Here is a 24,480-nt window from a genome sequence, read left to right on the forward strand (position 1 = left end):
CATATTTTTAGTTTTAGAAAATGACACTCTCTTTATTCCAGACTTCCTGCACCACCCATGTATGAAAACAATAATAAAAATATTTAAATTTATTTACTTGAAATATATTCTTCGCATGTATTACATTAAAAAAATCACTGCTAAAGTAACTGAACCATGAGCAACCAGGGGCAGAATTCCCAGACAGGAACAGAAGTCACGAAATACACTAGTCGATAATACTTTGAGGTCGAATAGGAAATGCGTTGCCTCCCACTGGCTTCTAGAATGTTAACTTGGGACCAGTTATGGAAGTCGCAGGGCCGAGAGTATCGAGAGTTGCAGGAATCCAATGACAGGCTACGAAACCCAGTTCTCACACCCGAGCCATGGCACGTTCTTCAAGGCACATACTATGGAGAAAGGCAATAGGTTGCCTGTCCTTGCAAGTATGTTGTTATATAGAAGTTAAAATTTTCTAATGTAGCTACTTTAATTAATTGCTCACACATGCCTCTCTGTATGCATATCCACCAGAGGAACCAGGTACCTGACTCCCCGGGGACCCAGGCGTCCAGCTGATGGAGAGACTGGAGAAGCTGAAACATTGGGAGAGGGGAGATATTTGGAGGAGGAAAATGGGTTATAGTTTCTCTTGAACAGAAGGGTAGAAACTGGACGTCTAGATCAACACCACTCTCCTCATGTTACCAAAACTGTCCAAGGAATGCTTAGCTTGGGCAGGATTTGGGGGAAGGCAGAAAGAGAAAATGTGTTTCCTTTGAATGCTGATGAGCCAGGAACCAGAGGACCTGGGCCGGGAAGAGGGCGGACTCCAGGGGTTGCCTGGAGGTAGCCTGAACCCAGCAGGTGTTTGACTTTCTACTTTTTCTTCTACAGTGGCTTCTGTAAATGACAAGCATTTGCGCATGAGCCACATGTAGCCCTTGAGCTAAGGATATTTGATACCGTTACATGGTTGCAAAAAAGTCAAAAGCAGAATATTTTGAGACCTAAGAAACTTCTGTGCAATTCAAATTTTGACGTCTATAACTGAAGCTCAGCTACTCTCCAGAGTGGATCTCTCTTGCTGAGTGGGCTCTGAGATCTCGCTTCTGGGGCCGCCTGGATCTTGGTTGCCTTCCTAGTTCTGGAAATCCCGAGTGGGTCAGCTCTACTAGGGCAGCCAGCTTGCTTTGGGCTTGTCTCCCTCACAGTAAATGGCACACATTAGGTGCATTATAAAAGGCAAATATCAAATAATAAAGCGCCCCAGGGGCTTGGTTTGGACCCCCCCCCCCGAAGCAGACCTTGACTACAAGGAGTTTATTTGGGACACATCAGAACTATGACAGACCCAGGGGAACGTAGAGTAAGTGAAGTTACTTAGGGATAGAACATGTTGCTTTGCATGTCAAATGGGTAATAACTATAAAATGCAACTGGTTTTTGCTTATTTTATTTTAGCCTCACCTGAGGACACGCTTATTGATTTTTAGAGAAAGAGGGAGAGACACATCGATTGGTTGCCTCTCGTACACGCCCCCAACAGGGGACTGAACTTGCAACCCAGGCATGTGCCCTGACCTGGAATCGAACTGGCGACCTCTTGGTTTACAGGGACGCTGCTTCAACCAACTGAGCCACACCTGTCAGGGCAAGGGTTTCTGGTCATTTTAGTGTGCCACAGAAGACCTCACACACATTTATAGATATGCACGCACACACTTTAACTGCCTGGCGCCTGGCTGTGGTTCTGTATCGGCTTTGCCCATGGTCAATGCTCTGTAACCTAGGTAGGTGGATGGAAAATGCAGGTGAAATAAAAATGTTAAAAGTTCCTACCTCTGAAGGTTCATTCACTCATATATCCATTCAACAAATACTGATTGCGTATAATCACTGTGCCGGGAATGCCATACGCCTTAACCCTCATGAGCAAAAAATGTGTTTGGGAGAAATGGCAGCCCGAATCTAGGTAATAGGACTTTCTTGAGCCTGCACTCCTGTCCCTTCTCGACCACTGCATCACCCCCCTAAGTCCGTTCTCCTGCTCGGTCTCGTCCGCCGGCACTTCTGTCTGATACGAGCTGTGCTCCGTAAAAGCAGCAGGAGCACCCAACTCATTCTGGCCAAGGACCTTTCCAAACTGCATTTCATCTCCTCTCCTACAACAGCTTTCAAATTGGAACTGTCCCATTTCCAGCCTCCCTGCTTTTAATAACGACAAAGAAAAAGAATCATCAGCTAGCCTGCAGAGTAGCATAACCTTTCTATTTGCCCATTTGATCCATGTTTCCCCTTTCGACTGCCCAAAGCATTGAGGCGGCTGGAACCACTGACTGTCATTCTAACGTGTCCCAAAGCATCTAATAAACAACAGATGCGAATCTCTCCACTTCCTCTGCTTCGTCTATGTTGAAAACGAAGAAAAGTTGTGAAGCGGCTGAACGGAGGAGCAAAAAGATAAGGGAAACAAAGGCTTTTAATAATCAGTAACTAAAGAAGGGGCTGCCATCAAGCTTCTAAGATATTCTGGTAGAGACAGTGGAAGAGGATTTTGGGGGGGGGAAAAATACCTTGAGAGATGAACCTTTAGGAGTGAAACACTTGAACGGCTTCTTGTCATCTGACAGGCCGTCTTCCGGCATCTTTTGGCGTTTCTCAGCAGCCTCTGCCCTTCGTCTCTCAATCTCCTCCTTTAGCCTCCTCTTCTCTTCCTTAAGAGAGAAAGAGCCAGTGACAAGGGCACCAATGTCAGGTCCAAGCCAAGGGGAAGGAGTGCTATAGGGGAAAAGGCACAAATCCCCGAGGAAAAAGACCCAAGTCCTAGATAGGATGCTCCTGAGTCCTCAAGGGCGGTCACTAGAGTCCAGCTGCCTGATTCCCACTCTGGCGCTGCCACTTCCCAACTGCGTGACCTTGACCACATTAGTTATCTGCTCTGTCTCAGTCTCTTCATCCATAGCATGGGGACAACAGCAGAACCCACTGAGTAGGGCTTTAACGAGGACTAAAGTCAGAAAGCCCATGTAAAACGCCTAGACTGGAGCTCAGCGTGATGATCACCACTACCACCAGCCTGCCAAGTCCTTTCACACGGACCTCCCATTTCTGAGTCTGTGAAATCAGCATTACATATTGTGTAAGTATGTGCCTCTCTTCTCTCTCCCTACGTTCTAGGGGAGTTGTGAAGACAAGTGAGAACGTCTGTGCCAAGTACCATAAATCTACGGCCCTGCATTTGCGGAACTGCACGAGAGATGATTTGTGGCTGTCCCCACCACAGGTGAGCAGATTATTTCAGACAGTCTGACAAACCCAAAATGAGGTAGACATTGCACACAGAAGTGAAACCACAGATTATTCAGAGTCTGTCTCCTTCACCCCTCCGGGCCTTCCTTCATTGCTGGCCTGAAATGCTCTCCCCGGCAAAGACTCCAGAGCTCTGACTAAGTCATACATTCTCTGGGATCGATTTTCTGAGAGACTCGTGTTGTTTTTTCTAATTGTCAGATTGTGAGATCTTTATCACCGGATGTTCTCAAGCAGAGACTGTATGTCTGTCTGTCCGTCAGACGAGGTTGCAGAAGGATTTCGTGTATTGTAGACTAACTATTTGTGTCTCTCCCAAATTCATAGGTTGAAACTCTAACCTTCAGCATGATATTAACAGGTAATGAGGTCATGAGGGTGGAGCCCTGATGAACGGGATTAGTGCCTTAAAGGAAAAGCGCCAGAGAGCCGCTCGCTCTTCTACCATGTCAAGACACAGCAAGAAAACAGCCATCTGTGAACCTAGTAAGAGCCCCCTTTACCAGACACAGAGTCTGCAGGCCTTGATCTTGGGCTTCTCAGCCTTCGGAACTGCAAGAAGTAATTTCTGTTGCTTTTCAGCCACCCAGTCTATGTCATGTTGGTAAGAGGTTAGAGCAAATAATTCCCAATTCAATCTAGTTCTAAGAATTCATTCTGCCTTCATTGGTACTTTCCTCTTCTAAATAATGATAACAGTGGTTATAGCTACCACTCCCTGAGTGCCTGTTAGTTGTACCAGGCACCGCTTAACCATCACAGCAATTCTGGAAGTAAGTAAAAGGAAAAGAAGTCTCAGAGTAGCCCAGTAACCTTCCCACGGCCCCAGCTGCCAAGTGGCCATTAGGACGCAAACCCCATTGACAACTGGATTTGGAAGAGATTCTGGAGTCATTTTTCCAAACTTTCCACACAGTTTATGGAAATGTTAGTATCCAAATCAGAAAGTCATCTGAAATCTTTCTGAATCTTCTGAATGAGAGGCAGTGACAGTTCCTTGAGGTCGGCGGGAACAGTGCCAGGTCGAGTCGGGCAGGCTGGGTCCTGGCACTGATTCTACCACTTGTTGGTCAAGTGACTTCACACAAGGCCCTTAAACTATTGGATTCCCCTTTCTTTGCCCATCAAATGATAATAAAAATGTACCTAAGAATGAAAGAAAAGAATGCACCTTGTAAACGGCAGCAGTAAAAGCTGTAGATGGTCAAGCACTTTTTCAGTCTTCAAAATTAACCTTTTGGTAACTTTATTTGTTGTTTTTAGTTCTGTCTCAAAATACAGAACAAATCTGTTGGCTCATAATTATTGGGTTCCCGGGACTTGCCTGGCACCGGGTCTGCATGCTGGGTACGCAGCAATAAACAAAACAGACACTGTCCTTGACTGCAAAAATGTAGACTCTTCCACTAAAAGAGCCCAAAGCCTTTTTAAAATCTCTCTAAAAATCCTTCAAACATCAAAACACAACCATCAGGTGACTCTCGGTTCTTGCAGATCTTTTCATTCTTCTCTGCTCTCTATATTCTGTACTGAGGGACAGTACAGGGGAATGTATTAAAACAAGTGGGACTTTGGGGAAACGATTAAAAAAACCACAAAACCTCTCCATGCCTCCGTCTCTGCATCTATAAAGTGGGGTTGCTGTAATGGTGGAAAATTCTAACAGTGGGAAACTATAATCCAGCCCACCATCCTTTTGACACTGATTCTGTAAGTGCTGACTAATACGTAGCTTATAGATGAAGAACATATTTGTATAAGAATCCTGGGAACTAACTTCAAAAGGTACAGGCTCTGACCTTCAAGCATCCTAGTTCCGGGAGATTTGCTGGCCTTCAGCTGTGGGGCTGGGATGACGTGAAGCTGGGATGACTAAACCAGGATGACGCACGCTGGCCCATCGCCTGTCCTATCTCAATGGACTGTGCTCATCTGCACGTAGAGAACTTTGCAACCCCCTCCCTGGATCTCTTTGTTCTGCTTTCCCTCTCCTTCCTTGTAAAGACCTCTGCCTCCACTGAGAGGAGGAGATGGGCTTTCCTTTACATCAGTACCTGCCTCTCAAGGAATAGCTTTCAAGTGGCAGGCAGCTGGACCTGCTTTCGGTTGACCACCTAAATTAATACGTATAAAGGTTTTGGAACCATGCTTTATTAGCACATAGTAAGCTTACTATTGTTAAAATGTATTTGTAGGAGCAGCAGCATTTCAGCAGGGAAGAAATTATTCCCAGAGATAGGCATTCAGGGACTTGGGGAAGTCGGGGTGCTGACCCACCGGACGGGCTGCGCCCCGCTTACCTCCTCTCTGGCTTTCCGCTCTGCTTCCTCCTGCTTCCTCCTCTGTTCTTCTTCCTCCAGGACTTTCCGTCGCTCCTCCCTCTTCTTCTTCAGCTCCTCCAGCTCCAGGGCTGCCTCCTGCTGCTTCTGTTTGAGCTTCTCAAACTCTTCGCTCTCCGTTTCCCCGCGGCGGCGGCGCAGCTCCTCCAGGCGTTTGCCAGCTTCCACTTGGGAAGCCCCTTCCGCCTCCTTGGCCTCACTGGCCCTCCCTCCAGGTCGGCTGCTGACGGGGGTGGGGGTGAAGAGGGGCAGGGAGAGATGCAAAAGAGTTAGACTCACAGCTGCCTTGCAGCCTCCCCCAGGAGGGAGGGTAGGCGGGCCTGCAGGCTTTGGGTACCACACAGAAACTTTACTGCCCGTCATTGGACAGCAGGTCCTCACACCAGCCCAAGCAGCAGGCTGGGTCCACATGGAGGCTCTAGGTCTGAATCTGAGTCCCTGCTCAGCCGCTTACCCTGGGTGTCCTCAGGAACACAATGCGGGTGAGTAGATACTAGTGGTAGGACTGTAAAACGGTATAACCACTGTGAGAAACAGTAGGAGTTCCTCCAAAAATTAAAAACAGAACTACCGTATGATACAGCAATTCCACTTCTGGGCATTTCTCCGAATAAAAAAGAAAATACTGACTCCGATGCAGCATTCTGGACAACACCGAGACAGGGGAACGACGCAAGCGTCCACTGATGGATGAATGGCTAAAGAAAATGTGGTACATATTTACAGTGGAATAGTATTTTGCCGTAAGAAAGAAGAAGGCTTGTTTAAATACTAATTAACAAGTAACAAGGGCATTCTTACTAGATATGAACGTAGGTAGCCCACGTGTAACACTTTTTCCCAAGCAATGGATGAATTACTGTCTAGCACCATTTACTCCATGCAGAGACTAGTGTTTCTAGCTAAGGAGTCAGAGGAAGAAAAGAACAGAAGATGAGTTCAAGATGACGCAGTTGCCCACACTGATCGCACGTGTATGAGCTCAGGCTTTTTTAAAACACGGAGGTAGTTCTGGATACACTGCGCCCTTTAGAACAATGCTTTCCAAACTGCCGGTCAGAAAAATCAATTCAGTGGACTGTAACCAGCATTAAAAAAGAAAAAGAAAAAAGAACTAGGAAACATCAGAGTGCTCTGCACAGAGCGAGGGAAATGACCGCGTCCTGACGTGCCAGTTCCCGTTAGATATGGAGGCATCGCTGGGCCACGATGTACAATTTCTTTCTCGCCAAGGGCTGAGGTTAACAAGTGTAAAACTCTTACGCTAGGTTCGTGATGGGGAAAGAGGAACGAACTGTTTTATTTTGAACTCAGTCAGGGGTTGACGGTCCCTTAACACTGGATGCTGCTCTTGCGGGGTCTTCCGGGCTTACAGACTTGTGCCCCCAGAGAGGAAATCTGCTCCTTCAGTTCATTTGCGGTCTTGCCATCTTCGGAGGCATTCGTTCTCTCCGTGTCCACCGCGTCCGTGTACAGTCGGGCGGGCAACACGGGCCTGTAGAAACGCCCCCAGATTCCACTAGAGGTCGCTCGGTCTTCATTGTGGACATTCAAAGGGCCACCACTAGGGACTGGTTAACTACATCACCACACTCCCTTCCTCTGGGGTACTCTAACTGCGTGAACTGCAGGCTTATATTCACCGGTTTAGAAGGTCCCTGGCTGGCTGGCTGGCTAAGGTCCCTTGTTATGCATAATGCAAGAATCCATGTAAAAATGTAGACTTATAAATATACTCACACACATACATGCTGTATGTCTATCTGCAAGTCTATTTTGAATGTGAATGTCTGGGAAGTATCTAGGAAATATCTAGGGANACGCGCCTGTAGAAACGCCCCCAGATTCCACTAGAGGTCGCTGGGTCTTCATTGTGGACATTCAAAGGGCCACCACTAGGGACTGGTTAACTACATCACCACACTTCCTTCCTCTCGGGCACTCTAACTGCGTGAACTGCAGGCTTATATTCACCGGTTTAGAAGGTCCCTGGCTGGCTGGCTGGCTAAGGTCCCTTGTTATGCATAATGCAAGAATCCATGTAAAAATGTAGACTTATAAATATACTCACACACATACATGCTGTATGTCTATCTGCAAGTCTATTTTGAATGTAAATGTCTGGGAAATATATAGGAACTATCTAGGGAAAATATTACTAGTGGTTTTCTTTGGGTGGTGGGTACATAGTTTCAGACTTCTATTTTCTGAATGTTTTATAAGGAGTACAATTTTCCTATCACCAGAAAAAAGAAAAACGCTGTAACTCCCACATACAAAAATAAACAGAGAGCAAAACAAGCCCTTGTTTTGTACTTTCTAGAAAATCCAACCCACCTCTATAAAACTGCTCCTTGAATTGAGATGTTTAGATTATCTCTTAAGAGAAAATGATCTAGTTATAGGAAAATAGGACTGTTCAAGGGGACAGTAATTAAATCAAACAAGAGGAATTATGCTCAAAACAGGAAAAAAGAGTTTTGTCCACGTCGCTTCTGCTCAGACGTGCGGGTACGCCCTCAGCGTCCGGGTGCCGCTAATACTTTGGAAATTTCTTCTAGAAGGCTCTCCCGGCTCCCCTTGGCTTCTTTAGGTGCAAAGGCAAGAGGAACATCAGACCTTTCACCATTAAGGACACAGGCTTGTTTTCGGTTAGGCTGGAAGGCCCCAGGCTAATCTACATAGAGCCTCTTCCTCGCCAGCTCCTTGCCGTATGGAGCAAAACCAGGCATCTCTGCTCCTACCGTCATCACTTCTAATTGAAACTAAAACTAACATATGTTGGCAACTGAACCAAAACTTTATGGTGACAGCTTGTTTCTGTCATTTTTTTCCCCTGCCTACACATGGAAAAATTAAAGTGAGAGCTACATTTCAGGGTTCTCACTGCTCGGCCTGCTGGCATCCCTTCTGATTTTCCTCTTGGAGTTACCCAGTTCTCTGGGTTTCCACACAACGGACATGTTAATTATTAATTTGAGCTTTGGCTGAAGCTGGTTGGTAACTATGCTAATTGTTAACCAAACTTTCTACTGACAAGTTTTTTTCAAAGCATTATTTATTTTTCTTCACAAAAAAGTGTATTCATACGCACAAAACTTTTAAACCATCAAACAACACACTAATACTGTTAGGTGATATGCATGGAAGACTTTTCGTGAACTCCACACTGTTTTAGGGCTTTCAAACATTAACTTACAGAACACCTCAGCAACCTTTGGGCTCCGCTGACCTGCCTGAATCAACTTGCTTTCCAGATTTGCTACGAATTCCTGATACACGCTTAATTTTTCACATCTGCTCTCTGACCATTTAGGCTTTCTATGGGATACATGTGACTACATTTCTGCTCAAGTTTTTGTTTAGAAAGACTGTTTGGGGCCCATTACTTTTACCCACTTTAGCCTCTTATAGAGGACAAGGGGGCTGCAAATGTCCACCCCTAGAAGCTCTGCTTGCTTCTGGATGTCCCAGAGGCTTTGTTATGAGGACGATGCCTGACTTCTACACAAAACCTGCTTGGGGACATTCTTATTTCAAGTGTTCAGACCCACAGAATCGGTAGGCAGGGGTGCATGGAAATCCACGTTACAGGGACCCAGACTCCCTTCTGTAACATCTGGCACAGCGACCAGAGACCAGAGACATGACAGAGGCTGACACCTGGCACCCGCGGCTGGAGGGAGTGCGTGAGTAGGAGTGGGGCGCAGAGAACCCTATAGCCTGGTGTCCCCGGCAGGCAACTTGGACTTTTCTTACTAGACTGGCGGGGAGCTCAAAGTATTCAATGGATCTGGAAGTGAGAATCGACCTGCATATACTTGTCTATTTGTCCTAAAATCAATTACCCAGATTTGCAACATAATGGGGTAGGAAGGGGGAGCTGAAGCTATGGGGTTTCCAAAGGGCAATAAACGAAATACTCATCAGTCAGATGCCTTCTTCCTCCCTCTTAGAGACTCCCAGAGCAAATTAACTCCAAGTGCTTTCAAAGTCCTGTGGCAGAGAGCTGATTAATTTAGCTCAATCTTACCTTTCCCAAGTATTTGGCCACAGAGCAATCCTAACCTTACACATTTATTTACAACCTTTGGGAAATACATTCTTGAACATGATGCTCAGAAGGGTCTCGTAGGAAGCTGCCTGGCCCATACAGAGAATGAATTAATGATATTAATCCCAGTTACAATGTTTTCTAATAAGCCGCTCATAACATGGGCATCCTTGGTCAGGGACAAAAACCTGGATGCCCAGCATAACCTGCCTTGCTAAATTATGGAGAAAGCAGGTTAAACCTTTGTCTGAGCGATGACTGCAGGTCTTCTGTTAGTGATTGACAGCCGGACCTGCTGACTCAGCATCTCTAAGACGATGGTCTCCCAAAAGAAGTATGTGGCCTGTTTAGCAGGTTTCTATATACAGGCACAGCACAGGCAGCTGACTCCCCCCCGCCCACATGTGAACACAGTCACTGTTAATTGCTCACTACGTCTTACCTGAAAGTATTCTCGGTGTGTTTCAGTTTGTGGGTCATGAATTCTCCATTCTGCGACTTCGCTTCTGTAAATCCCTTCTTCCCATCCAAGAAGCTCTTAACTTCTTCTCTGGGCTCTCTGTCTTTTTTAATCTTCTCCTCTTTGATCTAACCAACAGTACACACCAGGAAGAAACATAACAATAAGAATCTTATTAGGTTTGGGTTGATGTCACCCAAGACAACCCCAAATGGATAGGAAGCCAGGAGCCTCGGAAATGAAACAAACCACTATGGGATGATGTGGTAGAGATGGAGTCAGAGGAAACTCTTAGCACATGAGTGATGGTTCTCCAGCCTCTGAGAAGAGGCACTGACCACACTTTTAGGAAGTCAAGATCATTCCTGATTTCGCTGGGAGTTTTATTTTCAAAGGCTTTTTGGGGGTGTTACTATTGGAAGCTATTATGTCCTGGGAAGCCCACAGGCATGGCTGTTTGCAGGTCCCAGTGGGAAGAGCCTTGCTGGGAAAACGCCCAGGTTGCTCGGAGAGGTTCCTTCTTGGACGAAGGACCCTTATGTGTTGAGGAGGAAAGAAGAGCAAACCTATCAGATTAGCCAGACCGGCCACGCTGGCTCCGACTGCTGTCAGAGGAGGATGACCCTACTCTCTTAATCAAGTAAGTAACTGGGGTCTCCGGGACAGAAGACATAATGACCCTACCTTTAGGGGGGTGACTCATAGCTGTGGGACCGAGTCTGTAAGTCATCTAAGCCACAGAGTTAGAATGCAACAGGAAAAATTCTGGGGTTTACCTTGACTTCCAGGGGGCAGGTAATAACTCATCTCCAGAGTGGTGTGGTAATTTTCGTGGGTGACAGAAGGTTATACATGAAGAGCAGGTATTGGCTTTAATATTTTGTGGGTTTCATGTTACAAGTTCCTCATGGTAAGTAAGAAATTATTTCAAAGTAAACTGAATTTACAAAGCTTTTTTGGGGGGCAAAGGAGTATCAATTTCCTACAGCATCTCCCTGAATCTTAAAAGATGAGTATAAAAACAAGGGCGGCTGGTCATTGCTCTCTTCAAGACAAACGGAGGAAGCACTAATGTTCTAAAGAACCCTACAGAGGAAGGCAGGGGTCAGAATTTAGGGCTTGAAGAGGCGCTGCCCAGATGGTCTCCCCTTCTCTGATCACCCACCTCTTTCCAGCTGGTCCAGATACCCTCTGGACATTTACTACTCAAGTGCATGTTTTGCTAAGGCAGGTGTACTTTTTTGCTCTACTGCTGAGCCTTCGGTAGTCTCTTCCCCGATGGACTTCTTTGAGTAGTGTTTGATTAACTTACTACAGAAGGATTATTCTGTAGGAATGTAATGGGCAACTACTGTGCGGTCCCAATCAGTTAAAACGTCAATCTTTCTCCAAGGGGTGAGCCCTTGGAGAAAGGAGATCCCTTGCATAGGCTGAAGGAAGGAGCTATTGTTTTGCCATTCTCTCTGAGAGCCTCGGTGTCTCTGGGTCACACATTAAATGCATTGTGACACGTAGTCGTAAAAAAAATCTCATCATGTTTTAAGTAAATTTATGATTTTCTGCTGGGCCGCATTCACAGCCATCCTGGGCTGCATGCAGCCTGTGGGCTGCAGGTTGGATGGCCGTGGAGATGACCCCTGCCTAATTCTTCATCCTTTCCTTTCCTTCTTGTCTTCTGACTTGTCACAAGGGCCTACAGAGGAGGAGGCTCCTGGCTTGTCCTACAACTTGACCGCAGCTCCTTGGTGGCTGTCCTTGCCCAATCAGAGATCAGTATTCACTGGGCAGGCAGGGTCTGTCCTTGCCTCGGCCCACCATTGGTGGACACGGCCCCAGAAGCCATAGACTGTGCTATATGTCATGGTTAAGAAGTTTCTGGGGACACAAACTTGGGGGTGAGGAGGGTCCCAGTTCAGAAGATCCATAAGACAAATTCGGACTCCATTCTCACGGTTCGTGGAATAACATGCAAAGATGAAATACCCTCTACCTCACTTCTCCTATTTTGGAGTCAGAGATATTTCCATTCCCCCCAAAACACATTGTCTCATTTACTGACCAAAAATGTATGTAAAATAGATTTGCAAAACAATGCATATTTAACAGAAGGAAAAAAACACCTTTTTCTTCAAGCTCTGCCTTTAGTAGCAAAGGATGCGGTGGATGGTACGCCTGTACTCCCTTTGAAAGACTTCCTTAGAAAAACTGCCCGTGAAATCATGATAGGTTGAGTGTGAAAATTATTTTATCTTTTTGGGAAATGAATAAATAAAGTAATTCCACAACAGCTTTACGTTTTATTTTAAAGAGCACAGTGGCCTGGATTCTAGACAAGATTCAACCCAAGCTCACAGGATTCTGAATCTCTTGGGAAAAGCATTAGACCTCCTAGGTCGGAATGTTGCCAGAAAGACCACCTGTGCTGACAGACTGATGGGTAGCCAAGTACCTGAAAGAGCGTGCAAGGCTCTGGCCAAATGTCATCATTTGGCTAAAACTGGGTGTTTGGGATATGCGTTGGGATGACAAAGGTGTGTGTGTGGGGCGGAAATTCAGCGACGTGACCCTGGGCCACAGAGACATTCGGAAGGTCAAGTGAGCAGGCCACAAAGGACTGGGGATGTCAGTCTTTGCAGTTTGTTTGGCATTGTTTGCTTCCAGAGCAGTGACAAGAACTGGTGCAAGTTACCGATTTTAGACTCAGAAGCCTCAGTTCCTTCTCTGGGTCCGATATGTACCACGTGACTATCCTTGCTACTGAACGTTTGGTCTGGGGACAACATGGAACTCACTAGAAAGCTCAGACTCCAGAGCCACTGGGTCAGACTCTAAGTGTCCTAAGATTGCCTGGTGGTTCACACGCACAGCAGCGTGGGGGAGATTTGGACTAGATGCACGGAGGTCAATTTCAATATTATATGAACAACTTCCCTGGAAGTCGTTTTTCTGCTAGAGGTGGGGGGAGGGGGGAGAGCTTTAGGGGGAAGAACTAGAAAGAGGCATTTTACAGTTGGACAAGAGGGAAAAACAGCTACATTAAGCTTCAAGGTTGCTGATCATCTGTGATCCATTGCCACCAAAGAGTTGAGCCGCAGCAGGGGAGTTAGAAGGTGTTTTGTAAAGTATTGGAGTGACTTCTGGACATGTTTTCTCTAAGAAGGCTTACATGATGTTTGTGTTTACGTGTGGTTGACCGATCGTGCATTGCTCCTTGAAAGAAAAGGCTTTTAAATTTTTTTTAACTAAAAGGAAATTAAAAAAGGAGGAGGGTATTTACAATGACTACAACATGCAAAATACGGTTGTCTATCTAAAAGCAACCACACAACTAACTAGCTGGAGAGGGGGAAATCTAGTCATTCAACTAGTAATTTATGTATACGCTGTTACAGAAGGAATGACAGATTTTTTTTTTTCTCAAGCCTGTGCAGAGGATTTAATCTGGCCTTGCACAAAAAAGAGGCCACATGTTTGGGGACGCTGGAATGTGCTGCAGGGCAGACCGGGAAAGAAAGAGGCAGCTCTGAAATCATTCTACCAGGGACAATGCTGAACGGGGGGCTTATCTGAAAAGAGGCAAAGGGATAGTTTGGATGGCTGCCGGCGAGCTCTTTCCAGCTCGGGGACACAGTGCACGGACCCAGATGCTCTGGTCATTGAAAACCAATCACATCGCGGGGAAGTGGATTTAAAGGACAGAATCCAAACGGCGCCTTTTCAGCTTCCTGGCCCCAACATGAACTTAATCACCGAGCTATGATTTCGTGCCCTGTTCTCTGTGTGAGGACATTGACCACAAAACACTAGTTCTAGACAAGGACCCATGGGGGACATTTCTGTTCGAGTTTAGTTCCAAGGGGACTTTTGTACGATTTTTTGTGGATGAATCTGTAGTGTTCTTCTGTTACGAAATGAAGAACAGTGCTTTCCCACACGTTCGACCATTTCCTCAGCTGCCTCATTTGAGCCAAATTCAGTTTTCCAGTGATTAGCATTTACACTTTCTCCTTCCTTTAAATGGGCAGAATTCACGTTCCGTGTTCACGATCAAAGCACCACAAGTTCTATTAGAAACGAGGAGGATCACACATATGGAAAATAAAATAAGTATAACTTGAACTAGGGGTTTTTACTTTGGACATGAATCTTGTTAAAAAACACAGGAAAATAGCCACCCCCTCTATTTAATCTGGCTATCTATTTTCTAAGTACGGGTTTTTTCCTGTTTCTTAATATATGCCACAATGGGTAGAGAAATGTAGCCATAACTACAGGTCAGGCCAAAGGAAAAGTAACTCAACTCCTTTTTCACAGATGCTTTAGTTTTTACCCTATTCAAGTACTTTGAATTTACTGACTATTGTCACAATTTTTAGGATTCCTTAGGGCTCACTTAGGCACGATGGTGGAAACAAAGTCAGGCTTCCTGATGTGCCATTTCAGGGACATCAGATCACGACACCCTGCCCGCAGCAGCCTCTGGTGCCCTTTTGGCCACCTACCTACAGTCACGCACTCTGGCACCGGCTCCTGCGTGTGCCTTGGAAATGCAATGCAACACATTTGGCCAAGGTTTTCTTTTGAAAACCAAATATCATCTTCCGTTCACCAGATTTTCTACTGGGACGTGTGAGGGTGGTTTCCCTCGGAGAACGTAAATCCTAAACCAAAGCCACTTGGAAATGACATGGAGACGGCTCAAGGAAAACAAGAAATAGCACTTAAAGGAATAGAAAGTGGGGAAGAGGGACCAGAGAAGTGTTTTTCAAGCTTTCGGACCACGACCCACAGTAAGGAAGATAACTGATGTCACAATGCACTGCTTACAGTGTTCTGTTATTTTCTATGTTATTGCACTTTTTAAAATGCCGATGGACACATTGAACTAATGTGAGATGTTCTACGTTGATTTCACCATTCAATAAATCATGAGTCGTGGCTTGAAAAACACTGGCTGAGAGGTTATAACTGTAGGGGAACACAGCACTCTGTCACTTTATGATTCATGAGGCTATTATTTCCCAATAATATTTACCTCTTCCTTTTTGAATGTAGGCTTGTCTTCTTGGGACTTTTCTCTTTGGGGCTGCACTTTAGCCCCCTTTTCTTCTTCCTTTTTATGTGCAAGAGTGGTCAGATCACTCATTTCAAAGAAGCCCTTTCTAGCTCTTACTAGCGTGAGAAGGTGCTCGGGTCACTGGGCACGTGGCTCAGGCTGACCTCTCTTTTGCTGTGTCATGCTCACCCAGCTCCCTGGGCCAGTGCCTGTAAAGAGCAGCCTCGGGGGCTTTCTTTCCACCCCAAATTTGCTCTCGTGTGCCTGCCCGTGTGTGCACTGATACCTAGAATGACATGCTCCTTGTGCCTGTTTACAGACCTCATGTGCGCTCTGGTGCATTTCATCCCCGGTTGTCTCAACCGTAGCTGTGTTCGTGAGCCCCGTATGACAAGCAGGAGTGAAAGACAGCTTCAGCGCAGTGCAGACATAGTGCCAGAGAGTTCTTTCCAGAAGGTGAACACGCAAGCAGATGGTGGTTAAGCACGGTACTTCTAATGCATCCTTGCAGACAGAAAAAACTCACTGGGAGTTTACACACCCCCCACCCCCTATTTTCACCCTTCCTCAGACTATGTCCATTTACGTGTGCCATTTAGGTAGTAAAAGAAGCAAAATGTAGGCTTTTAATTGTCAGTCAATTATAAGCCTGTGTCCCCCCAAAGGACTGGCTTTCTGCAAGTTTACATTAAGCTCAGGTCTACATGGTGCCAATCATAGGTTTGACATTTTTTTTTCTCAAAAGAAGGCCCCAACTGGCTACTTTCCCTCCTTTGTTATCAGTTGATCTCGAAAGTTTGATATTGGCCTTCTTATGATGCTATTTGGGACCACGATTCTTTTTTGTCAGCTTCCCACCCCCAACGTTTATCTTTTTTTTTTTTAGTTAAATGCCAAACCCATTGGTAAGGGGAAGAGTTAAGATGCTCTTGCCTCATGTAGACCTGTGGATAGAGGTAAAGGTGAGACAAGGAAGGAGTGTAGACGCAGGTGCAGAATCACAGGTCAGCACAGCACCACCATGAGTACCACCTTCAAGTTCAAAACGAGCAAGCCCAGAGCAACACATTTCCTCTGGCTGTCTCAGTAAATTTGGTTGATTGGCTATCTAGTCATCAATCAATTGCTTCATGCTCACAGATTGCTGTGGCCTAAAAACAAACAAACAAACAAACAAAAAAAACCAGCCTGCCAAATGATCAAGCGTGCAGGCTCAGGAACGTGGCCTCGGCCCCAAATTTGATGTGCATTACATTTCTCACACGTCACAGGCATCACACATTTGGTGCAAAATGTCCACTGTACCTGTTTCTTTGGCTCAGCTGTCTGGCGTTTCTCTTCTTGTCCTTTCTTTTCATTGACCCATTTCCCATCTATGCTCTCTTCTACCTTTCCCCCTCTCATCTTTTTCTCTTGTGCTTCACTTTTTTGCTCTTCTAGCTGCTTTCTATGATTTTGCTCTTCTATCTTAGCCTTCTTCTCTTCCTCTGCCTTTGCCCGCTGCCTCTCCTCGGCTGCCCTTCGCTCTTCCTCCTTAACCCTCTCTCTCTCCTCCGCCTCCCTTCTTTCTCTCTCTAGGGCAGCTGCTTTTTCTTCCGCCTCAAGTCTTGCTTTCTCCTCCGCTAGCTTTTGGTCTTGCTCAGCTTTAATTCTTTCTCTTTCTTCTGCTTCCAACCTGAGCCTCTCTGCCTGGGCCCTTTCTCTTTCTTCCTCCTCCACCTTTTCATTATGGGAAATCTCATCTGAACCTCCTTCCCTCTCATCCTGTATTTTAGACTCATCTGCGCCGATGTGCCCATTTTTCAAAGACATTCCCACGGTTTCTTCTTGGGTTTCTACTGTTTTCTCTTCTCCCATCACCTCTACCTGATTTTCTTTGATGCTCCCTTGCTTTGGCTTCTCGTCCTCCTCTTCTTGGTCGTTTTTCTTCTTCTCTTCAATATCCCGCCAGTCATTCCTCTGGTAGGACTTGGTGACTATTTCCGTTTCCTCTATCTCGTATCTTTCTCGGCGACTTTCACTTTTTTCTTCCTTGTCTTCGGTTTCGTTTTCTGCCGTGTCATTTCGCATCTTTCTGCTGGGTAGCGACAGACCCCCGTCTGTTACTGTTGGGTCGAACTCCTTCTGACGCTCCAGCGCCTCCTGGAGGCGTTTCTGGCGTCTTTCCTCCCGCCGAGCCAGGCGCTCCAGTAACGCAGCCTCCTCATCGCCCTCCACCTGCGTGTTCGTGGTGGTGCTCTTGACCTCCTCGTCGGGCACACTGTACAGCAGAAACGACAACACAGGAGATAGCGTGCTGCTGGTTAGTCAGTTGGATTCACATGGTCCCACCCACCCTGGAACTACGTCAGACGCTGGCAGTACCATACACACGCAGGTACCCCCGACAGACATTACTGTATTCGTATAGGCCTGCATGGCTCCCAGCTGACAGCATGAGCAAGTATGTGCCCTTGGTCCTTCTCTGGCCACTGAAGTCCACCCTCCATGCCAAAAGTGCTATGAATATCAACCCTCTCTCTGAGCAGCCCTCAGACAAAAATTGATGTTCAGTGGTACATAAATGCCTCCGCTCCCCACACCTTCTGAGCTGGATAACTCGGAGGTGCCTGTGCCGCCCTGGATCTTAGAGTTCCCCAGTGAGTTAAGCTCCCAACCCCCACAGTGGTCACTTGCTTGGTAAGGAAACCTTCATTTGGTTGCCTTCCCTTCCCCATCCCACTTCCCTACACCACCACCAGCGTTTTCCGGGATCATCTTACAAATACGTGACTTGCAGTCAAATCTTTGTGTTAGGATCCGTGTCTTGGTGAACTCACACCAAGCCAAGGACCAAACTGAAAGAGTAAGTGAATCCCCCTAGTTACCACACAGTATTTTCACAAGTCGCCAAGTCACCTAGACTTCGTGAACTGGATTTGTGGAGCATGAAACACTTTGAGAGGAAGAGAGTATATGTCAGAGCGTGCAAATACTATACTCACACTGATAAACCCCACGGGAGAGACGTGTAACTGTCCACCACAACCCCCGTTCTTCCTTCCAGAGTCACAGGAAGTGACTGTCAGTCAAGGGTTTTCTACCCTCCCCTCTTCCTGATACCTTGGTAGAGCACGTGACCCACAATTTCCAGCTGAATGTGAGCAGAAGTGATGTGTCCAGACCAAGGCCAGTAGAAAGCAAAGATGGATGTTCTACTCTCTCTATCTCTGTCTGCTGGCTAGGTGAGAGGACTCTGAAGCCCTGGGAATTGATAAGAGCCGCAAAAAAAAAAGAAAGTAGATGACCAGTTCTACCTACTACTCAGAAGTAACCACAATGGACTGGTAGGTTTTGCTGAATTAAACTACTAAGATCTGGGGGCTCATTGTTATAGCAGCCAACATTATCCTAACTAATATACACACCATCTATATTCTTTGGTAAGAGTTCCATGAATAAAGGGTCTCTCACCCTACTTTCTTCAGTAGACAAAGGACAGTTAAATCTGACATTTATTTAAAATGAAAAGAAAATCTCTGGAAAGCACCCTGTACCACGTCCATCACGTCACTCACTATTGTGGGATGCTGGCCACGGCCTGAGCCAGGACTGCCGGTCTCGGCCGGCAGAGAACACCCAGTCATGTGATGCCAGGAGCTGTAGCCAGAGCCAGGAGAATGTGCCTTGCAATGTTTAGAAACGCCATCAAATTTCATGGCTCATCCCAAACTTGGCCCCTTTGAAGTTCAAGTTCGCTTAATTTTGGAAAAACACATTTCCCATTTAACAAGAAATGGTAGAGTAAAGGCTAGATTTTAAACTTTCTTGGCCTTAGCTGTTGCTACAGGGCACGGTCTCCATGAATTAGACATATAAGGATGAAATTTCCCTGAAAATACAAATAGTTTAGAATTCAAGGGGAAAAGTCTACATACGTAGGCACTGGGATCCACTGAAGTGCACTAATTTTTAAAAGGTACCCCAGGTTCTAAAGAGCCAGCCAGATGAACGCGCTCTTGGGTTAAGAAGCCAGTGGACGCCCCTGACCCGTCCTTTGCCTGTTTTGAAACCCCGACGGTAATCACCAGTAGAAGTTACGGTTGGTTGTATTTCACAGGTGAGTCCTACGTGCTCAGGTCTTAGTATGCTTTACTGAACAACGGAAAACGAATTTTGTGTTCCATCGCAAGTACAAAGTACCTATTGTTAATAACATGTGACAAAATAAGAGAAACTCAAAGAGAAGCAAGACTTGAAACGCAAGAAAAACTACAGACCAGGAGTTACATTGGGGCCACTGTTGACCATTCACTAATAACCAGGTTCAGGCAAGGCCTCAAACTGCTATTTTTAAGCTCTCCCACCCCCCACCCCCTGCCCTTCCTCAGCTCAAAAGTAGGCTAGGCAGAGAATGACTACGCAGCTGCCCTCTGTAAGACCCAGGCGCTACCTTCCCAATAGTAGTTCAAATTAGGTGCTTACCATGGGCAAATCCCTGTGTACTTTGCATGTCTTATTATTGCATTTAAACTTAACAATGTTCCTAAGACGAAGGTATAATTTTCATTTCCATTTAACTGAGGAAATGCAGTTAATGAAAGGCCAAGTTCAGATTCAAAGCCAAGTAGTGAACCCCAGAGAACATACCTACGCCCCTTTTTTATGTTGCTCTGTGATTAGGGGCCTCTTACCAAGAGACAAGCTCTATTTCTCTAACCAACCAATAAGCTTCCTTATTGAATTCACCCTGCCTGCCAGTATTTTCAAGACTGCCTGCAGAAACCTTCTGTGTACCCACTCAAATCGGGGCTAAAGAGACCAGAATTATTTCCATTCAGAATTTTCTAGGCAGACTGAATGAAAGAAACCATCAACAGTGCCCTCCCAACACACATAAAATAGAATAAACTGAAATCACATACAAGATCTTCTATGGTAGTGTCATTATATTTAATCAGTCCATAGTTATACATTAATATTAACTCCCCCCCCCCAAATAGCCCTATCTTTTCTACACCTTGGGGCATATAAATAACATACGCCAACCATTAGCAAAATGGACTGTGTGACCTTGTGTGTGTGAACATATAAGAGCCCTTTTTGAAGAAGGTGTATCTCTTAAGCACTCTCAACTTTCCTGATTTCTACCGGGCAAGCAGAGGAAAAATGAAGAAGTAAATCCATAAGTTTGTTCATATAATTATATTAAACTAAAAAGGATTCTGCCCCTTGCAGAATATTGTCATGATCACAGGATATCAATTCAGGCTGCATATCATGAAAAGTCAGACATTTGCAATGCATGTACTTTTAAAATTGAAGTATTATCTACTACCTGTAAGCACAGAGCACTACTAAATTAATAAACCATTAGTTCAAAACGTATAGCAAGAGACTAAAGAATGAAGGTAAATAGTTCCCTTTATTTAAAGCTGTAACCCACTATATGGAGTACAAGAAAAAATTACTAGATAATAAAATGAGATCATTCCATCAGGGTTCATTTGGAGAATGAGATGAGGGGAGAAAGGGGAGGAGTGATGGTCTAATGTCAAAATCAGTTTGACTGGATAATCTGGTAAGTTGCTAAAATGGCCATGAAAAGATGAAACAAACTAGACAGACCGAGAACAGCTGAGTTGGGCAGAGAAGGGAATGCTCTGCCCGCCACATTCCATTCAACAGACAGGCTGAGTGAGAAGCAACTTAGACATTCTCCATCCTGAAGAGGACAGTACCTGTTCTGGGCGTTGGCCTCCACCTGGTCGGTCACCTGCCCCAGTGACTCTTCTTCTTGCTTCTGCCGCAGCCTTTCCTGTCGGGCTCGCCGGCGCCGTTCCCGGGCGGCCTCTTCCTCATCGTCATCATTCCTCTGGTAGGCGATTCTGCAATATCACAAAAACCACCTCTTGAGCATGTCAACTGTCAGCCATGTTCACCAGCTTCTTGGCAGGATCAGCCCTCAGTCCTTTTCTGAACTTGACTCCTTGCTAAACCAGAGTTCTAAAAGGATGGTTCCTTTGATTAAGTTTAGAGACCCAATCTGTCTAGTTTTCAAACTGTTATGTATCTGAAAAACACTAATCAAGTATCTACAGAAGATAATTTGCAATGATTCAATCAACAGCTTAAACTTAAAAATATACACAAAAGCAGGTTGCCGACAGAGACCAGGTTGGCATAATCAGATTTCTTCACTAAGCTGATGAATAGCATGTAAGATTTAGAAGCAGAAATCCAGGCCCTGGCTGCTGTAGCTCAGTGGATTGAGTGCTGGCTTATGAATTAAGGGGTATCTGGTTCGATTCCCAGTCAGGGCACATGCCTGGTTTGTGGGCCAGGTCCCCAGTTGTGGGGGGGGTGCATGAGAGGCAACCACACACTGATGTTTCTCTCCCTCTCTTTTTCCTTTCACCTCTCTCTAAAAATAAATAAATAAAATCTTTTTAAAAAGCAGAAATCCAAAGCACCGAATTAAAAATAATCAAAATGCTTATTTAAAAGATTCAGCACGTGTACTCATTATTTGTGTAGACACTGTCACAAGGTCAGAAAAGAACCAAGTTATGTTAAAGAACCAAGACTTGGGCATTAAAAAGCCCAAATCGCTAATTCAAATCGAGACCAGGGTATTCTCTGTGCTTAGATTTTACTTTTTCTTTTTAGTTCGCTTTCGCTGGAGACAGAAGGCGGCAGCTGAATGGAGGCTTCACAGTCGGTGCCGCTCCCTGTAAGACTCCTCTTTTGTTCTGAAATAGGCTTCCGTTCCTCACCCACAGGCCCGGCATACCACCACAGCCCCCATGGGTAAGTTTTGTTTTAGGGGCGAGGGCAGGTAGAAGAGGCACAGAGGGCTTTGCATGCACTTTATTTAGCTTTCACCATTTCAGCTGAAGCGAATGCCTATTTAGGGAAATCACACGATCAGTATCACCACATTAAATACGTTTCCCTCGGTACTTACTCTCCAATAAAGAACTGGACCTGGGAACTCCAGATGCCCGGGCTCAAGAAGAAATGACCTGCACGGGTCACGCGGATACTCGGAAGGAGTGACGTGCATGCAGAGACACAGTGCAGAGAAGGCACGGCTATGCTGGCCTGGCCCAGGGACCCATGATGGGCCCGTGGGCGTGGAGGGAGCCGGGCTGTGGAGGAAGCTGCTCTTCCCATTGGAGGGTGAGAGCGCTTTCATTCCAATATTACTTACACGTCTACAGATGGATACCCAGATATGGAAGTTTCTTTTTTTTTAAATATTTTTTTTATTTAATTCTTGTTCAAGTACAGCTCTCTGTCTTATATTCCCAACCCTGCCCGCCCCCCGACCAGATATGGAAGTTTCATGCTCACAATTCTTATATAACGGCACAGCTAAAATGACTTACAAATGAAAGAAGACAAAACCGTGGAGCCATTTCTACCACCAATATGAACCTAGTATGATTGACAGCGGCTTGTTGCTATTAGATTCCCAAACCAGGCATGTCGAGGCTTCGATTCAGTGCTTTACTTCCCCGGTTTCTCTCTCTTTTGCCTTCTGTGACACGGATGTTACGAATTTCTTTCACCTTGCTATCTTATTAAAAACAAGATGAACGATTCCTGAGGCCGGCAGGTTTGTTCTTTGCTACTACGGATAAATATAATTTCATACTTACCAAAAATGATACTCAAATCCCCAAGTAAATGAAACGGCACCAACTGGTTTACTTCCACAGATGTGGCGGGAAGGGCTGTGTGATACAGTTGAAAGATCACTGGGTTAGTACTCAGAAAACCTGGCTTCTAGCACTGGCCTCTTACTCGCTGGCAGCCCTTGATTAATGGAGTTCACTGTCCTTGGTCTGTGAGGGTGTGACATGGAATCACGGATGTCATGGTAAAGCATTCTACAGTGTAATCTTTTTTGGTTCTTGGGAAAAGCGTGCAGTCAGTGGCGGAGCTGCTTCGTGAAGAAGGAGGAGTTCAATTTTAGACTTGTTGAACTTGAGGCGACAGCATGACATGATGTGAAATGTTCCCTTCTAATTTAATCACGTTGTAATTTGCAGTCGAAAGACCTTCCCAGTGGTTTGGCTTCAGTCTTCAGATTCTTGGCCTAATATGCCTTTGGCTTATTTCTCAGCAGACAGCTTTAACCACAGCAGGGTCCTTAATGACTGCTTCCCAAGCTAATCAAACACAAAAGTCTTAATACGCTCCTCTACATCTCTGGATTGGCCACGAGGCCTTGGCTATGATGGGGCCTTCTTTGTCCAAGACAAGCAAAAGACACAAAGGCTCATATGGGACATCCTATGCTGCACACAGAGCCTCCCCCCTTCTGAAATGGAATTCCACATTTAGTCCTTCATTTCCCACTGCGTTTGAACAGTTTGAGCGGTCGCTGTCTTCCTCCCACCCACCAGGGTGCTCTGTGGCTGGCCGTTGTCGGCTTTTGGCTCTGACGCAAACTCGACTTGCGGTTGAGGCCAACTCACACTCAGCCTTTCTTCGCCTTGCTCTCATTTCTCATTGGCGAGGTGGCCTGAACAACCGGATCACCTCCACCAGTCTCCTGTAACTCTTGTCACTTTCTGGAGCTTGGCATTCACAGTCAGTCCTTCTCCTTCGGTACACAGTTCCCAGAACTGGATGTTGAAGGATCTTTTATTACTACTCATGAACACACACATTCAAACTGTTTTCAAAGTTAAGAACAGCAACAACAACAACAAAATAAAGAGCCAAAATGGCTTTATGGCATTTTGAATCATAACACGCCCTGTTCCTGGCTCAGTAACTACCAGTTGGTTTTGTAAGTGAAGTTGTGTCCCTACTAAAGGACCCGGTAGGTGCGGACATCCTTCAGATGCAAGACTCCCTACGCTGGCCCTCGGTGCACAGAGCCAGGCGGCTTCTCGCTCTGAGGTCTGTCCCATAGCAGCCTGCCCTCCGCGACACTATCTCAGGTTTAGGTACTTTTTTCAAACCTGAAAAAACTTAGTTGTTCATTTTTTTTCTAAAAGTAACATACACTTATTTCCTTAAACCAGACAAGACAAAATGTAAAAAAGAGAAAGTAAAACTTAGCTCCCTAGTCACACCACTCATGGCTAATAATTTGATGTGTCCTACCAGATATTTCTCTATGCATCATAGGTATTTTTCTTTTTAACAAAGTGCGATTATGTTTATATTTATAAACAGTTTTAAAAATGTACCTTAGTCATGACTATTTTAACATATTAGTAAAATATAATTTCCATGGCAATGCAGAATTCTATGCATAGATGCACCCAGTAATTCTATG

General features: G+C 45.5%; 1 protein-coding gene across 8 annotated transcripts in view; it reads right to left on the minus strand.

Annotated features, from left to right (window-relative positions):
• The window catches only part of CALD1 (caldesmon 1), a 195,034-nt gene that overhangs the window by 17,438 nt on the left and 153,116 nt on the right, over positions 1–24,480 (minus strand). For 4 of the 8 annotated variants that reach the window (XM_037049156.1, XM_037049157.1, XM_037049158.1 and 1 more), the window contains 6 exons: positions 20,924–21,070; positions 16,509–17,463; positions 15,183–15,260; positions 10,130–10,275; positions 5,595–5,856; positions 2,559–2,699 (listed from right to left, as the gene is read on the minus strand). In XM_037049156.1, coding sequence (XP_036905051.1) covers positions 2,559–2,699; positions 5,595–5,856; positions 10,130–10,275; positions 15,183–15,260; positions 16,509–17,463; positions 20,924–21,070 — 1,729 coding nt within the window. The remainder of the gene's footprint in view (positions 1–2,558; positions 2,700–5,594; positions 5,857–10,129; positions 10,276–15,182; positions 15,261–16,508; positions 17,464–20,923; positions 21,071–24,480) is intronic. The other 4 variants (XM_037049159.1, XM_037049163.1, XM_037049162.1 and 1 more) reach the window with 4 other exon arrangements.

Source organism: Sturnira hondurensis, unplaced genomic scaffold (genome assembly GCF_014824575.4).
Source record: "Sturnira hondurensis isolate 20B ecotype Veracruz unplaced genomic scaffold, ASM1482457v3 Scaffold0006437, whole genome shotgun sequence".
NCBI lineage: Eukaryota > Metazoa > Chordata > Mammalia > Chiroptera > Phyllostomidae > Sturnira > Sturnira hondurensis.